General features: G+C 68.2%; 2 protein-coding genes across 3 annotated transcripts; both read left to right on the forward strand.

Moving 5' to 3' along the window:
- The first annotated feature begins 1,747 nt into the window (after positions 1-1,747).
- Positions 1,748-10,527, forward strand: MFSD12 (major facilitator superfamily domain containing 12). Of its 2 annotated transcripts, XM_035568121.2 has the most exons (10): positions 1,748-2,105; positions 5,787-5,997; positions 7,088-7,211; positions 7,458-7,652; positions 7,740-7,832; positions 7,936-8,028; positions 8,770-8,940; positions 9,146-9,240; positions 9,613-9,743; positions 10,344-10,527. In XM_035568121.2, exons 1-10 carry the CDS (start codon positions 1,805-1,807, stop codon positions 10,436-10,438), a joined length of 1,509 nt encoding a protein of 502 aa, XP_035424014.1. In that variant the 5' UTR covers positions 1,748-1,804; the 3' UTR covers positions 10,439-10,527. The 2 variants fall into 2 exon arrangements, with proteins under 2 accessions (XP_035424014.1, XP_050571603.1); XM_050715646.1 differs by having other exon boundaries at positions 1,762-2,105; positions 7,458-7,832.
- A 918-nt stretch (positions 10,528-11,445) lies between these two features.
- LOC118258985 (GRAM domain-containing protein 2A-like) lies at positions 11,446-16,182 on the forward strand. The gene is made up of 11 exons (XM_050715692.1): positions 11,446-11,786; positions 14,182-14,316; positions 14,400-14,481; positions 14,625-14,798; positions 14,867-14,965; positions 15,041-15,112; positions 15,186-15,254; positions 15,481-15,544; positions 15,704-15,769; positions 15,889-15,970; positions 16,071-16,182. The coding sequence occupies exons 1-11, from the start codon at positions 11,776-11,778 to the stop codon at positions 16,180-16,182; spliced, it is 966 nt and encodes a 321-aa protein (XP_050571649.1). The 5' UTR covers positions 11,446-11,775.
- Positions 16,183-16,778: the final 596 nt, after the last annotated feature.

The following is a 16,778-nucleotide window of genomic DNA, read 5'->3' on the forward strand; positions in this document are numbered from 1 at the left end:
TGCCCGGGGTGCGCAGCGCCGGGGCAGTACCAGGCCCATGGCCGAGGGTGCACGGGATGCCCAGCACCTGGCGTGTGCAGCGCCCGGCAACCCCAGGGCCCGCGATGCCCGCGGTGCCACCCAGCACCCCTGGGTGCCTGATCCCCGAGGTGCCCAAAGCACCCGATGTCCGGGGTGCCCAAACCCCAGGGCGTGCGATGCCCGGGGCTCGGGGGCACGGGCACGGGAGGGGGCAGACGGTTCCCAGCTGCGGGGCCGAGGGCCGGCTGGGGCAACCCCCCCCAGCTCTTCCCTCCTCGGGGCTGCTCGCCCATCGGCCTGGATTTTCGCTTCCTCCTGGCCTCCCTGAGTCACCGCCGTGCCCTCACATGACGGGGGGGGGGGGGGGGGAACAGATGCATGGCCCCCACCACCCCAGCCCTCGCAGCCGGAGCCGCCGCAAGAATCACAAGACCTCGCACCGACACAAATTGTTTATCCGGAGCATCCCGGCCCCGGGGCTCCGTCACCCCTTTGCTGCCGACACACCGCAGCCACAGCGGGAGTGTCCCTGTCACCCCCCCCTCGGTGGTCACTAAGGGGGGGTGGCCTGAGCTGGTCCCTGGGGACCATCCGGGGAAGGGTCCCCAGAAACACAAGGTCTGGGAGCCCCCAGCCCGGCTCTCCCGGAGGTGCCCAACCTGCTCGGGTTACCCCCAGTGTTCGGCAGCCCCCGGCTTCGTCCCCATGATCTCAGCGTCCCCGTGAGCAGAGCGGGTGGCACCGGGGGGGCTGCGGATGCTCGCCCCCACCCCACGGGCAGAGCTCTGTCCCGCTGCACCTGCGGGATCGGAGCCACTGAGAACCCGCTCGAAAAAGCCTCAAAATCCCCGAGCGCCCAGAAATGGTCCCGCAGCAGAGAACCCCCCCCCCAGCAGCGGGCATGCGCCCATGGGGAGGGCGCTTCCAGGGGATGGGGCGATGGGGGCCCAGCAGCACCCCGGGGGGATCCCTGGGGACCCATGGGGCTGGGACTCATGCACGGGGGGGGGGCACATCTGGGACATCCCCGCTGGTGGCTGGCTGCGAGGATGGCACAGCCCCAGAGAAGGGGGGGCTGGTGTTAGCGCAGGGGGCTCCCAGGTTTTTTGGGTGCCCGGGGGCACAGCAACAGCGCCGGGTGCCATGGGGCTGGGGCACAAACGGGCTGGCAGAGGGGGGCGAAGCGCTGGGGCAGGCCCCCAGCCTCCTCGTGCCCCTTTCTGCCCAACGCAGCGGCGGGGCGCATCACGGACAGCGTGTGTGTCCCCCCCTCTGTGCCTGGGGGCATCACGGACAGCGTGTGTCCCCCTCTGCGCCCACAGCACCCAGCCTTTTGCCCCAGCGATCCCCCTGGGGACCAGTGTGTCCCCAGTGTGCCCCCAGCACGTCCCCAGTGTGTTCTCAGCGTGTCCCCAGCGTGTCCCCAACATGGGGGGGTTGCACCAAGGCAGGCAGGGATCCGCAGGAGCTGCACCGCTCCCGATCCCGACCCCATAGAGCCCCCGGCGCTGGACGTGCCTCGGCCAGGCCTGGTGCTGGGGGGGCAGCACCGGGGAGGGGGGACGGCAGGGATAGGGGGGGGTCAAGGCCTGTGCTGCTCGGGGGCCCGAGCGGGGCCACCACCGCCACCTCCGCCACCTCTGCCACCTCCGCCACCTCCGCCACCTCCGCCGCCGCCGCTCCCCCCGCTGCAGGCCGTGTCCCGCCCCGGCTCCATCCCCGCCCCGCCCCAGCCCGGCGGGCGCTGTAAGCGGGTGGCCGAGGCCGGTGCGAGCGGCCCGGCATGGCGGAGCCCCCGCGGAGGAGCTCGCTTGGGGCGGGCGGCTCGGCGGCGGCGCTGCCGCTGCGGGCGCGGCTGAGCTTCGCGGCCGGGCATTTCCTGAACGACCTGTGCGCTTCGCTCTGGTTCACCTACCTGCTGCTCTACCTGCACGCCGTGCTGGGCTACAGCCACCGGCTGGCCGGTGGCCTGCTGCTGGCCGGGCAGGTGGCCGACGGGCTGTGCACGCCGCTGCTCGGCTACGAAGCCGATCGCTCTGCCGGTTGCGGCCGCTACGGCCGGAGGAAATCCTGGCACTTGGCTGGTAAGGGCTGGGATGCTGCGGGAACCCGCCCCCCGCCCCCCACCTCGGGGGGCTGAGGGTCTGTGCAAGGGGGTGGCTTTGGAGATGGGTTGGGGTGCTGGGGGTGCTTCCCCGGGGGGCTCGGTGGGGTTCCCCCAGACGGAGAGCGAGCTGCTGCTCCAGGCAGCTTTGGGGCTCAGGGGGGCTCTGCTGTAGCCCCGATGCTGCCGAGTGCCCCCAGCCCCAAAGCTGCCCGCAGGGGCCTTTTTGGGGTGCCCCAGATGGGGGGGTGTAACACCCCCTGTGGCACCGAGGTGGGAACGGGGCAGAGCAGGCAGGGGGCAGCCCCGTGGGGGTAACGGGGTGCAGGGGAAGGGGTGGTGTGACGTCCCTGTCCTGCCCAGGTGCCGTCCCCCTGCAGTGGTGTGGGGTGGCCCCATGTCCCCCTGCGTGGGGGTGGCACCAAGGCAAAGGGGTAAAAAGGAGACCGAAAGGTAAATCTGGGCTTTCCCATGAGCATGGGGATTTACCTGGGGCTTGCCTGCGAGCGGGAAGTTCCCGGTGCAGCAGCTGTGATGGGTGGCCTTGGGGTGCGGATGCTCTGCTCGCCGGGGCTGCTCCGGGTGCTGGGGACCAGGCTGGGGCTCCCCGGGTCGGGGCACATGTGGGCTCTGCTCCGGGTGAGGAAGGGCCCCGTGGGGACGAGGAGGAGGCAGCACCAGGTCCGTGTGAATTATTAACAGACGCCCACCTCGCATCCTGGGTGAAAAAGGCACTGAAGTGCTTGGGCTGCCCTGCTGCCATCGGGGGCCCTCCCTGAGGGGACAGCGTGACTTGGAGAAGGGTCCTTGGAGCCGTGACACACGCAGGAGCCTGCCCTGTCCCTGCTGCCCCGGCACGGGGGGTAGCGGCACGGCACCGCCAGGGTGCCAGTGGACCCGTGCGGGGAGAGGACGGTTGTGCTGTGGGTGCTGTTATCTTGATGCCAAATTTCATCCTGCCAACCGCTTCATGCCACCGAACGGCAGCCTGATAAAGCAGCTGGGCTGCCCGGCGGTTGGCTTGGCCTGGCCTCCCAGCCTTGAAGTGAGCCAGAAAAAGGGGGTGCGGGGGGGGCAGCTTCACCCCCTGCCGCAGCATCTGGGAGGTCTGCGCTCTGAATTTAGGGAAGTGGCCGGAGCTGTGACTCCGGCATGGGCAGCGCTGCATCGGCCGGGTGCACCGAAGGGGAAGTTCTGAATCACGTCTTGCATGGGGGCTGTGCCTGCCCCTGGCTGGCACCGCGAGGTCCTGGGGCTGAGTTCCAGCCTGGCCCTGCCTGCTTCAGTGGCATGGGGGGAGGCTGGGGACACGGGCTGAGGCTGGGGACACGGGCTGAGGCTGGGACACGGGCTGAGGCTGCGTTTCCCTGGCCAAAGCATGGGGTTGTTCCTGGAAGGTGGGTGCTACCCCACTGCCGCCCCTGTCCCACCGCAGCTCAGCCTGGTCCCGGGCTGGCCCTGCTGGTCCCGCTCCTGGCCTGCTGGGTCACGCTGTGGTGAGAGGCTCCTGCGCGTGGGAGCGGGTGGCCCATCTGGCAGCAACCCATGCTCAGATCAGAGGAAACGTTGTGAAACCACAGCCTTGCGGGGGGAGATACCACGAGCTGCTATCGGCAGCATCTCCCCTCCGCGGTGCTGGGCTGGTTGGCGGCGGGGCTGCTGCGGCCGATGCTCTGGGGAAGTTGGCTTGCTGCAGGATGCGCACCCTGCCCGTAGGATTGTGGGGCAGCTCCCTGCAGCCATGGGGTGGGAGCAGCTCCTTGCTTCACTGCTGAGCGAGTCTGGCCGTGCTGCCCCAAATCCCCTGCCTGCAGCGGCTGCGCTGCGCTCGCCCACTTGTAGCCCGGCGTTCCCATGACTCTGCCCTGGAGGGCTGCAAGATGAGAGCTTGGACCTCTGCCACCTGCACGGGGTGCTGGGGGGCTCCCGGAGCCCTGTGCGGGGCCGTGGTGCCCCCTGTGGGGATGATGGCTGCGCCCCGCCGGCTGCTTTGGTGGCCCTGGGTGCTCTTTGGTGGCCCTGCTGGGAAGGCGATGCTGCACACGGGTCTGCTGCGTGGCGGAGGAGCAGTGAGGTGGGGATCGGGTGGTGCAAGCACTCTGGGGTTGCATTGAGGCTGCGAGCTCCTGGCCTTTGGGTCTGGGCTAGGAGCTGGGCTGGGCCCTTGAGGGGCTCCTGTGGTCCTGCTGGGATGAGCAGGGGCCCCCAGGACAGCTCTGGGCTCGCAGCAGAGCTGCATCACATGGGGATGTGGCTCCGCTTTGACAGCCCGCTGCAGGAGCCTGGCTCCGCGAGGATGGCCTGTGCTGGCCCTGGTGGCACTGCCCGTCCCTGGGGGCTGCCAGGAGGACAGAGCGACAGGCGTGACACAAACGGCTTCTGGCGTGTGGGGGTGTCGGGGCGGATGTGGGAGCTGCAGCAACCCGAGGCCCAGGGACTGCAGCTCCTGCCCCAGCGCTCCCCAGGGACGCGGGCAAGTCCCTCGCAGCCCTTCGGGGACTGCAGAGCCCAACCCTGTGGGGCCCAAGGCTGGGCAGGGGGCAGAGCCTCACCGATCCTCCAGGCTGGGCTGGGTGTTTGACATAGGCACGAGTTCTGGTCCGAGTTCTGCACCTTCTCGGACCCTTCCCTTCCCTGGGTGGGACAGGGACACCGTGGTGTGCCTGAGCCCCTGTCCTTCGGGGAGCTCCTGGAGCACTGGAGCCGGCGGTGAGCTGGTGCAGGGCAGCACCCAGCACCCTGCTGGGGTCCTCATGGGCACCCAGGCTGGGCTGGGATCGCTGCCTGCCCTTGCTGGGCGCGGGGCGGGGGGATCTGCTCTGCTCCTGGCAGCCCCTGTGGCCGCGTACTCCTCAGGCATCCTCCTCAAGTGGAAGTGACGGGGAGGAACTGCCCTTGTGGCTGAGGGAAGGAGAAATCTCTCGTCAGGAAAAGGATCTTGCATAGTCCTGCAGAGAGGGGAGCCTGGGGACCTGGCGAAGCGGCTGCGGGTTCCCCTGGGCTGTGGGATTGGGTTCCTGCGGCTTTGTGGCCAGCAGGTGCCGTGGGTTTGGCAGTGCCCGGCGCAGGACAGGACGGAGCAGGGCACGGCGCCCGGGCCTCGGGAGCAGCGAAGCATCTCGGCGGATTTGATCCGTAACCTTGTGGAAGGGGAGGGAGAAGCCAGCCTGTCCCTGCCTGTTCCACGCAGGCGTCCCCGTGGCGTGCAAAGGGGACACTGCCGGGCTGTGGCGGAGGGAGGGACCTGGCTCTGGTGTCACTGAGTCAGCCGGGACCTTCCCATCAGGGCAGCAGCGTCTGATGCCGGCGTGGGGACAGATCTGCTCCTGCCCCTGATGCGCTGGGGGCCGCTGGGGATGCCCCTGGCTGCCGCTTTGCGTGGCTCCCTGCAGCAGAAGGGACGAGGGGACAGGCTGTGTGCCTGTGGGAGCTGGAGCCGTCCCGGTGCTCAGGGCGCCTTATCGCCCTCAGGCAGGCGGCGGGGCGGCGCGTGGCCTTGGGGCCGGTTATCTGCAGGCCTGGAGGTGGGCAGCGACCAGGGGGGAGCTGATCCCCCCCGCAGCCCTGGGGCAGGACCTGTCTGTGGGTAGGAGCCAGCTGTGGCCGTCGGGTCCCATGGTGCCGGGCTCGCAGCCCCTCACTGCTCCCCTCTCTCTCCCAGGCACCACCTGCGTCCTCGTGTCCTTCCCCTTCATCTTCAGCCCCTGCCTGGGCTGCAAGGAGAACACGCCGCAGTGGGCAGCCTTCATCTACTACCTCCCCTTCATCGTCATCTTCCAGTTTGGCTGGGCGGCCACGCAGATCTCCCACCTGTCCCTCATCCCAGAGCTGGTGACCAGCGACCATGAGAAGGTGGAGCTCACGGCTTTCAGGTGAGCGTGGCCAGCCCTGGCTGTCCTCGGAGCCGAGTCCCTTCGCCTCCGTGGTGAGAGGTCCCCTGCGCGGCACGGCTCTGCGTGCTGCCCTGCCACAGGCACCTTGGGCACGCTGGAGCCCTTGGGCTGGCAGGACGGGGCTGGGGCCGTGTGGGTGTCCTGCAGGACACAGCCAGGTGACACCGATCTTCTGGGTTCCTGGTGCCAGGGGAAAGGTCCTGCTGCCGAGGATGCTGGTGACACAGCCATCGCCGTGCTGTGGTGATGTGAGACAACTCACAGCTATCCACCAAACCCAGCCGGGATTTGTGCTGTGGTGCAGGCAGAGGCAGGGCTGTCTGCCAGCTCCCTTCCCCCCTTGGTACTGGGGTGCCAGGTCCCCAAACCCTCTGCCCCAACCTCAGAGGGTGCATCTGCGCAGAGGAGCTCATGCCCACGGGGCACTTTCTCCTTTGGAACTGGAGGCTGATGCTCACACAGGTGGAATGTGTCCCCAGGTGTCCCCGGGGAGGGGAGGGCTGGGCACTGCCCTGTGCAGGCCGTCCCGGAGGCGGCAGCGTCCCCAGGGCAGTGCGTGCAGCCCCAGGCACAGAGCCCGCGCTGCTTATCTGACGGGGCCGGGCTGCAGGAAGGGGACTTTATCAGCCGGAGCAAAGCTTCGTTATCTGCCCCGGTGGGAGGAAGTTCCCCTTCCGTCAGGTAACAGGCGCAGCGCTGCGCCCGTGCTGGAAGCACGCAGGGAGGCGGCGGGTCACCCAGGGCCAAGGGGCCCCACGCTGGGGTGCTGGGTCAAGCGGCTCGGGGTGGGCTGGGGCTGGGCAGGCTGGCCCAAGGGGGCTTGGTTTCCTTCTGGTCCTGCCCCCTGCTTGGACTGGGGGTGCTGGGAGGTGCACCAGTAAGGCTAATGCATGGCCAGGGCTGGCCTGTCCCTGTGTGCTCTTGGAGGTGTCACCTCCGCAACGGTGCTGTGTTGCAAAGCTGGCTGCAGCATGCCTGGTTTGGCGGGCAGCCTTGGGTGGAGGTGTCCCTGCCGTGGCTGGAGCTGTGCTCGTCCCTCTGCGTCACCCTGGCGTGCCATCTCCCCCAGGTATGCCTTCACCGTCATGGCCAACATCACCGTGTACGGCCTGGCCTGGCTGCTGCTGAACCTGCAGGTGGACCGGCCTGAGCACACGGAGCACCTGGGCATCCAGGATGTCCCCGTGTTTCGGGTAGGTGGCACGGCTCGGTCCCTGGGGTCCCTTCTTTTCCCTGGGTGGGATGTGGCTGTACTGGGAGGTACTGGAGGGAGTGAAGTGGCAGTGCCCCAGAGTCACCTCCTGCACTAGGCAGGGGCTGCACCAACTCTCCCTGGGTTCTGGGACCCCCTTTTAGTCCACCAAACTCCTGGGGTAGGGGGGGCGGTGAGCAGGCAGAGGGCACCCTGTGCCATGCTCACTCCCCTCTGCCTCCCCCAGAACCTGTCCCTCATCGTGGTGGGGCTGGGGGCTGTCTTCTCCCTCATCTTCCACCTGGGCACCAAAGAGAAGCCGTACCCGCTGGGCTCCCTGCCGCAGCCCGAGAGCACACCCCTGCTGCAGAAGGAGCCCACGAGGTGCCCGCGCCCGCTGCTGGCCTGGAAGGACTGGCTGCTGGAGCCTGCCTTCTACCAGGTAGGAGCAGGAGGCTGCCACGGCCATGCCCCGTCCCCCTCCTCCAGTCGGCGCGGGCTGAGCGCCGCTCTCTCTGTCCCCTTGCAGGTGGCGGTGCTCTACATGGCCACCCGGCTCATTGTCAACCTGTCCCAGACCTACATCGCCATGTACCTGACCAACTCGCTGCTGCTGCCCAAGGTGGGCACGGGGCAGGTTCCTGCCCGCACGTCAGGGTCACCCGGGCAGGGGTCCTGTGCGAGTGGTCTGGAGCTGATCTTCTCCCCGTGCTTGTCGCTCACAGAAATACATCGCCACCATCCCCCTGGTGTTGTACGTCAGCGGCTTCCTGTCCTCCTTCCTCATGAAACCTGTGAATAAGTGGATAGGTCGAAACGTGAGTCCTGAGGGCTTGGTGAGGCTTGAGTTAGACCCAGGGCATAACAACCTGCTCCTGAGCTCAGGGGCTGGGCACAAAAGGCAGGTCCTGAACCCACAGGGGAGCAGAGCACTTGGCACACCGGAGCCCGGCTGCAGAGCAGGGACCCCTCAGGAATCCTCCTGCTGCAGCATCGGTCCCACAGGGCAGGGCGAGGGGTGGCATGGGCCTGTCCTGCACATCTGAGGGTGCTGAGGTCTGGGAAAGTGACGCTGGCCCAGACTCAGCCTGTCCTGAGCAGCCCTGGCAGGGCTGGGAGAGCCCCAAGAAGCCCAGAAGAGGCCAAGGCTGAGCCACCCTGAGCATGCTGGGGGTGGGGGGTCTGCAGCCCCGGCAGGATGGGGCTGCCCCTGCAGCACACCCCCTTCTGCCCTGAAGCAAATGCCATTTCCCAGAAAAGAAAAAAAAACAAACTTCTGCTCCTGCCAGGGGGTGCAGGGCACGTCTGGGGCTGTCCCCGTGCCCTGCAAGGCACCTACAGCTCCTCTGGGCACAGGCTGGTCACTGCGAGGCTCTTGCTGTTTGGGGACAGTGCCCCGAACCCGCTGGGAGCGAGCCAGGGCTGTCCCTGTGAGCCCAGGCAGCGGCTGGCCTCGATGCCCCGCTGGCGGGGTGTCACCGGGGTCTGGGGCACAGCCAGGTGCTGGGTGCTGAGCTCTGCCTTCTCCCCCTGCCCGTCCCCACGCTGTCCCGGAGCAGCTGACATACTTCGTGGGCATCCTGGTGATCCTGGCCTTTGCCTCCTGGGTGACCCTGACCAGGACGATGGGAGCGGAGATCTACGGGGCGGCCGCGCTGCTCGGGGCTGGCTCCGCCACCATCCTGGTCACCTCCCTCTCCATGACGGCCGACCTCATCGGCACCAACACGGTACGTGCCCCGGGTGTCCTGGCAGGGCTGGGAGCCCGGCGGGCAGGAGACGTGTCCCCAGGCAGGCAGAGAGCCCTGAATCGTGCCCGGGCCGTGCTGTAATGTGGGCTCTGCCCATGAGAGGGCACACGGCTCTCGCTCGCTGCGCTGCGTGGCACCAGCTGGCCCCACGCAGCAGCGGGTGAGCCTCCCTCTCCCCTCGCAGCACAGCGGTGCGTTTGTCTACGGGGCCATGAGCTTCACGGACAAGATGGCCAATGGCCTGGCTGTGATGGCGATCCAGAACCTGCACCCGTGCCCGTAAGTGTCCCTGTGGAGCATGAACAACCTAATGACAGCTCCAGCCAGACCGCCAGGGTCCTGGCAGCAAACAGCCCGTGGGGGCATGCTCTTACACCCCTGCTGAAAGGCACTGGTGGAAACTAGCTCCGATTCATCCTAAATCCTTCCTCGCCTTCTCCTCTGGCCCTAACAATGGCTGCATCTCAGACTCCTGAAGGGGCTGGGGATCGCTGTGTCCATGCTGCTGCCCTGGGCTCTTCCCCCATGTCCCAGTCCTGGTGGCGAGGACTTGGGACTGCTTTAGGCAGCGGGAGGGTGGCAGCAGCCCCAGGGTGTTTGGGGAGCACTCTGGTCCCTGCCACCAAGCTCAGCTGTGGTCTCTCCTTGCAGGACTGAGCTCTGCTGCCCTGCCTGCATCAGCTTCTACCACTGGGTGATGGTGCTGGTCACCGGGGGGATTGCCATGGCTGCCACCGTGTCCCTGTGCTGCATCATGATCTGGCCCATCCGGGTCCGCTTCCGTGAGTGTGGCCGCGGGGCCGGGGGCACTGGGAAGGGGCAGGCATGGGGGCTGGGGGCACAGGGAGGCCCGTGTCCGGTGCCAGCCCTGGCTAAAGCAGAAGTGTCTTTCCAGATGGCCCTGGTTGTGGCAGGCTGCGGGGTGACCCTCATGGTAGGCAGGCTCAGCTCCTCGTGCTTCTGCTGCTCCTAGCCCCAGAGCTGGGGCTGCGCCCGCTCGCTGCGCCCATGGCAGGCAGGATCCCCCTGCCCAGCCACGCTGCCCCTGGCCCCGTGGTCACCGAGGGGTGAAGGGGCTGCTGCTCGTGCTGGTGGACAAACGCAGGGGCAGGACTGGGGACCGGGTGCCCCTTGCCAGGCCGCTCAGTGTCAGCTGTGTCTCCGTCCTTTGCGTTGTCCAGACTTGTTCTGCGCTGGGTGGGGGGAGAACACGGAGCCCCCACGGGTGGGGCTCTCGGCAGTGTTGTGCAGGGCCTGTGCTGCCCTGGGACGTGCCAGGGCCCCTCGTGCTGGGGGCAGGAGAGCCCACGAGGACTGGGCCAGCACGTGGCGGGTCGCCCGGTACTGCGAGGGCTCCTAACCCGTCCCTCTCGTCCTTGCAGATGATGTCTCCCTGCAGGGACTGAATGAAGCCAGGATCCCGTACAATGAAACGGAGAGCGTGGAGGAAAGGAGCCCCAACAGCACGGTCAACTGAGCAGGGCACATGTCCTTGGCCGTGGTGATGGCCGGGCTCTGCCGGGAGGGACCCCAAGGAAGGGGATGGCACCAGGACAGGGGAGCTGGGCTCAGGTGGGATCTGGGCACTGCCTCGCCTCTCTGTCACCTCGCACAGGACTTGTCACCCCCACGCCCTGCCCGGGGACTCAGTGAAGGACGTCCCTCTGCGTTTGCACAAGTTTAACACTAAGAGGCCTGGGGCTGGGCTGTGGAGCCCGGCCCCCGCACTGTGGGATGGGGGCACCCAGCCCTTGGTTTTAAACTGCTTTTGTAAGGTCAGTGTGTATACGTAGCACTTTTTAAAGAAGGAAAAAAAAAAAACACAACCCACCTCTAAACTTGAATAAAAAGTTTAAAAATTAAACTTGAAAAAAATTAAAATTAAACTTGAAACTTAAAAACCTGCTGGGCACGGTGCTGGAGGAGGGAGGGGGGAACCCCCCCCTTGGTGCCCTGAGGGCAAAGGGGGGCTGTGAGGGTTATGGGGGGCTGTGTGGGGGTCGTCCCTCCCTCTTCCCCTGTGGGGGCCGGGGCTGGGCTCGGTGCCTGCCTGCCGCTCCCCAGAGGGGCTGCAAGGGGGCTGCAAGGGGGCTGCCAGGGGCCAGGGGCCGTGGCCGCTCCCCGCCTCCCCGGGGCCGCCCGCAAGATGGCCGCCCGCAAGATGGCCGCCCTCAACAACGATGGCGGCCGCGTCCCGCGCCCGCGAACAAAATGGTGGCGGCGCAGCGGCGCTGGAGCCCGCTGATTGGTTACCGGCGGCGGGGGGCCCACCCCCCTCGGCAGGGCAGCCAATGGGGGCCGGCGGCCGCTGCTGCCAGCGCGGCGGGGAGCGGCCCGCGGGGCTGCCCGGCCTCGTCCCGGCCCCGGCGGGTCTCGGGGCCCGGGGATGGGTTCGGTTGGAAGAGGCCTCGGGGCCGTCTGCTCCGACCGGCCCCGTGCCGCTGTCACCACCGAACCATGTCCCCAAGCACCACGTCCAGCCTCTCCTTGAACACCCCCAGGGACGGTGACGCCACCACCTCCCTGAGCAACCCATCCCAAGGCCTGACGGCTCTTTCTGACAGAAATGTCTCCTCGTTTCCAGCCCGAACCTCCCCCGGCGCAACTCGAGGCCGTTCCCTCTGGTCCTGGCACAGTTACCTGTGAGCAGAGGCCGACCCCCAGCTCCCCGCTCCTCTCAGGGAGCTGCAGAGAGCAGCGAGGCCTCCCCTGAGCCGCCTCCAGACCGAGCACCCCCAGCCGCCCCTCACGGACTCGTGTCCCAGGCCCTTCCCCACCCTCGTAGCCCTGCTCTGGACACGCTCCAGGCCCTCGATGTCCTTCTGGTACTGAGGGGCCCAAAACCGAACGGGGCGCGGGGTGCCGGGGGCTTTCACGGGGGGCTGGACCCTGGGGCAGGCGCTGCCTGTGGCAGGGCCCCACGGGACCCCCGGGGACCTGCAGAGGCCGGTGGGGCCGTAGGGCCGTGGCCGTGTTGTGCGGCAACAAGAGCCCCAGGGACCGGGGCTGGGAGCTGCACCTGTGGCCCAGGGCATGGCCGGGGTGTTTGGTGTCCCTGTGGTGTCCCCGTGGTGTCCCCGCAGTGTCTCCCACTGCTCCCTGCTGTGTGTCCCCTGCCAGCCCACCCAGCGCCCGTGGGGACCCAGCCACAGCCACCCAGCACCACGGGCACACCAGGGCTGTGCGTGCATGGGGCCAGGAGGGCAGCGGCGCCTGGAGAGCGTGCAAGGGGCTGCGTGTGAGCAGGTGTACACGCGTGCAATGCGTGTGTGCGTGTGCATGGCTGGCCTGTGCTGTGTGTACGTGAGCAGTGGACTGCACATAGGCAGGGCGCGTGCAGCCCTGCATGAGCCTGCAGGTGCTGCATGTGCCTTGCACACCTGTGCATGCCCATCTTTGCACGTGCACAACGACGACACGTGCACACCCTGCGGAGGTGGTGCCTGGGGTGCTTGGAGCCCTGCAGTAAGGAGTGGTGTGAGTGTGCAGTGGGTGTGCGGGGGGGGGAGGAGGGGAGTGCATGTGGGGGTGTGGGCGCACAAGTGACGTGTGCGCCACGGGGGTGTGTGTGGGGGTGTGTAAGGATGGGGCGGGTGTGACCGCAGGGCATGCATGGGGTGGCTGGCGATGCTCTTGGTGCCGGGACCTGGGGGTCCCCGGGGGTGCGGGGCTGGGGATTGCAGTGCCCCGGTGCTGCGCTGCTGGACCCTGGTGCTGTGGTGCTGGACCCCGGTGCTGCGCCACCCCCGGGGTTACAACTGCTCCCCGTGGAGCTGTGGGAAAGGCTTTGTCAGCGCAGGGCAGAGAGCAAGGGTGAGCCAGGGCTGGGCGGCCTTGGCACATGCCCCAGCGGGCATGGGCAAGGGATTTCCCTCCTGTCCTTGGAGCGGCCCGGCCCCTGCCCTTGGCCCTTTGTTTACAGCTTGTTTTGGGGTGGCGCGGACACTCCCGGGGCTGCAGGGGGACCGGGCCTGGCGAGCCCCAGCCCCCTTTGTGGGCTGCATGGCAGCTGTGGGGTGAGGGAGCCCCGTGCCCCTTGCCACCCCCCGGGTTGGTGGGTGCTGCGAGGCGCTCCCGCTGTCAGGGTCAGATGGTGGCGGCGTCAGTCACCCCCTCAGTGCTGGCACCAGCACACCCCAGGGACTCTGCATGCAGAGGATCTTTGTCCCGTGGGCACCGCGGGATGGGCACAGGACCAGCATCCTGCATCCCACCGGGATCCTGCGTCCCACCAGCATCCCACATCCCACCAGGAGCTGGGGGCCCCCATGGCCGTGCCATCGCGGTGGCAGTGCCCGTCCAACCCTTCAGAGCCCCCCCCCTCCAGGTGGTGTTTGCTCCAGCAGCCCCACGTTGGTATTTGCCCCGACGCCTCCCTGCAAACCTGCTGCGGCCGGTCTCAGCCCCGCCTGCCTGCCCTTCCTCACTGGGAGGAGGAGGAGGAGGAGGAGACGGCGGCTGAGGGCCAGGTCTGGAAGGAGCAAGGAGCGTGCGTGGGAGCTGGGCGAGCGCGGGGCTGCGGCGCAGCGGGACGGGACGGGACGGGACGGGACGGGAGGGCTCAGCTCTCCCCGCCACCAGGTACCGCCTGGGGTGGGCAGCAGCAGCCCCGGTCCAGGGGTTTTGCTCCGTGCACTTTGATCCAGCACCGGCCCCACGTGTCTGTCTGCTCTGGAGCTCGGCCAGCCACGGAGGGACCCAGGAGCTGTCACCTGCTGCCAGCTCCTGCCTGTGAGCAGGGCGCTGGGGGTGCTGCGGCCACCTCGGGGACCCGGCTGCTGTCCCCAGGAGCGCCGTGGCCATGAGGAGAGCGCGCGGCCGGGGTGCGGCTCTTCCTGGAGCGGGGCAGCGGGGCCATAATTGCCACCACGCTGGGTGCACCCTGTGGGGCCACGGGGATGGGGACACCAGGGCGTGGGGGCATGCGGGGGCTGGTGGCATCCAGAGATGCTGCAAAGGGCGATTGCAATGCCTGTGGTGCCCCCCGAAATGTCCCGGTGAGACCTCGAGGTGTAGGGACCTGCCCTGCTCCTGGAGACAGGCGGTGTCCCTTGCCCTGCCTGGGGACACCGGGGCACAGCTGGACAAGGGTCGCCCCGTGCATCATCAGCTGTGGATAACCGCAGCCAAACACCCAGCACGGTGCAGGCATGGGGTGGGCTTTGCTCTCCTGGTCCCAGCAGGGACCGTTTGCCCCTCACCTGCCCCATCCCCCTGCAGCGTGCCGCACTCCTCCTTCATGTCGGGGAAGCTGAAGAAGAGCAGGAAGGCGGTGCTGGGGGAGAAGCGGTGGCAGAGCCTGGAGGAGAGGGGCAGTGCGGGCACCCAGCCGGGGTCGCACCCCGCACTCACCAGGTGGGTGCTGCTCGTGTCTGCGTGTCCTCATGTCCCGGGGACACGAGGGGACTCAGCTCACCCTGCCTGCTGCTCCCTGCCAGGTCCAAAACCTACGACCCCTCCTGTAAGGAGACGGAGGAGGCTGAGGTGGCTGGAGGCCAGCACGGATCCCTGTCCTCCTCGGTGAGTCCGGGGGTGCCAGGGCAAGGAGAGGGGACCCCAGCACCATGGGCGCCTGTCCTGGTTCGGTGGCCGATGTCGGAGTGGGGACCGCGGGGTGCCCACCGTGCCAGGGCTCGGCCCCACGTCCCAGCTTCCCCCCGCAGCTGAACAAGCGCAGCTCCAGCTTCCGCAAAGCCTTCGAGGAGATCGCCGGGCGGGAAGCGCTGCTGGCCTGCTTCTCCTGCGCCTGGCAGCGAGAGGTGCCCTACCATGGCCGCCTCTACGTCTCCTCCGGCCACGTCTGCTTCCACGCCAGCCTGCTGCTCAAGGACATCAAGGTGGGGCAGCCGCGGGGGCGCGGGGCAGCTGCGGGGGCGCGGGGCCTGACTCTGCCCCTTCCCCACAGGCGGTCGTCCCCATCACGTCCATCTGCGCCCTCAAGAAGACCAACATGGCGCTGCTGGTGCCCAACGCGCTCAGCATCCGCACGGCCGAGGGGGACAAGGTGAGTGCTGGGAGGGGGAGGTCGGGGGGACCTGAGGCTGACCCAGGACGCGACCGCCTGTCCCCCTGCCCGCAGTTCCTCTTCGTGTCGCTGCGCCAGCGGGAGGCCACGTTCCAGCTCCTGAAGTCGCTCTGCAAACACCTGCAGGTATGCGCTGCGCCGGGCGGGGGGGGCCGGGCTCTGTGCCCTCCAGTGCCCTGCTCCATCTCTCCTTGTCCAGGACAACGGCTGGAGCCCCCTGGCCTCTCCCCTCAACGGCAGCGCCGCGCAAATCCTTAAGAAGCCTCTGGTAAGGCTGAGGAAGGGCCAGCAGCGGCTCTGCGGTGGATGGAGGCACGGCCGCAGGGACGGATGCGGCGGTGATACCCGGGAAAGGCTTATTTTGGGGGGGGGGCAGAGGGGACTGGGGGGACATTGTGGTGAAAACCCCCAGCCCAGGGCAGCACAGGTGCCCTCCTCCACGTCCCCCCGTGTCCCCATGTTGTGCCCTGTGACCAGGGCTTGTCCTCCTGCAGACCTCAAGCCAGTCAGACCTAGAGGAGAGCGCTGCGGAGCCCGACAGCCTCCTGGAGCCGCCGGGTGAGCGGCCGCCCTCACACCCCGCCAGGCCCTCGCAGCCCCCCTCGGGCACCCAAACAGCCTCTTCTGGGACACCGGGGAGCGCAGGGGCCTCTCGGGGACCCCAGGGCCACCACCCGCACCCCGGGCACTCAATGAACATCCCCTGGTTGGGTGCAGAGGAGGTGAGCCAAGACGAGGAGGAGGCAGCGGTGACAGCAGAGGATGCGCCGGCTGTAGGCAGAGGTGAGCGGGGCCCTCAGCGGAGCTGCGCAGCCTCAGCGTGGCCAGACCAGGGACCTGACGCTGCCCAGGCATGGCCACGGTGCTCCAGGACTGTCCCCAACACCTCCTTGTCCCAGCAGGGGATCCCAGCCCAGCGCCCCGCGCCCGGACTGCTGCGCCACTGAGCCCCTTCAGCACCATCATCCTCATCTACCTGCTGCTGTGAGTCCCGGGGCAGGGCCCCCCCCGTACCCCCCAATCATGGTGGCCCCAGCTGCCACCTCCCGGCTCTGCCCGGTGCCTGACGCCACCCTGTCCCCAGGATGGTGTCCCTGCTGCTGACCTCGGGGTACATCGGGCTGCGCATCCTGCAGCTGGAGCAGCAGCTGGCGGACGCGGGGGCTTGGCCAGACCTGGACCTGTTGCACCAGTGAGGGGGGGCAGCAGCCCCTCTATCCCTGGCACAACGGGAACCCCCTCACCCTGCCTCCCCCAGGAGGGGCAAGAAGACGTGAGGCCAGCAGGGACCTGGTCGTCAGCAGCAGGGGTTGGGGGGCTCCAAGCCCGGGTGCCTTCCAGCCCCCAGAGGAGCCCCCGCAGGCCGTGGGGCTCCATCTCGCTGCTCCCCCCCACCCGCCCTGAGCTCCCTGCGTGGGCACAGGGGCACCGGCCTGAGGGGCAGAGAGGACCCGGGGGTGTGGCTGGAGTCATCTCCCCGCATGGGACAGCCACCCCAGGGGGGTGCCGACACCGGGGGGCCCATTGCAGGGCAGGTGGGGACAATGGGACCAAACTATTTAATTAATAAAGAGGTGAGGGGGTGCTGCCTGCGCTGTGCGGGGGCCCCACCTCACCCCACCCCGTGACAATGCTGCCTTATTCCTTGGGATGGGCCCAGGGAGGCTGCGAGGCTCTCCCCTAACCCCAGAGAGACGTTTTGGGGTGGGGTACGGGCAGCATCCAGCGCTGAGCCACAGGCCTGGCCCCGACGACCCCCGCTCAGCCCCCCCCATCCCCACAAAGAACCGGG

The sequence above is a fragment of the Cygnus atratus genome, chromosome 26 (assembly GCF_013377495.2).
Source record: "Cygnus atratus isolate AKBS03 ecotype Queensland, Australia chromosome 26, CAtr_DNAZoo_HiC_assembly, whole genome shotgun sequence".
NCBI classification, from domain to species: Eukaryota; Metazoa; Chordata; class Aves; order Anseriformes; family Anatidae; genus Cygnus; species Cygnus atratus.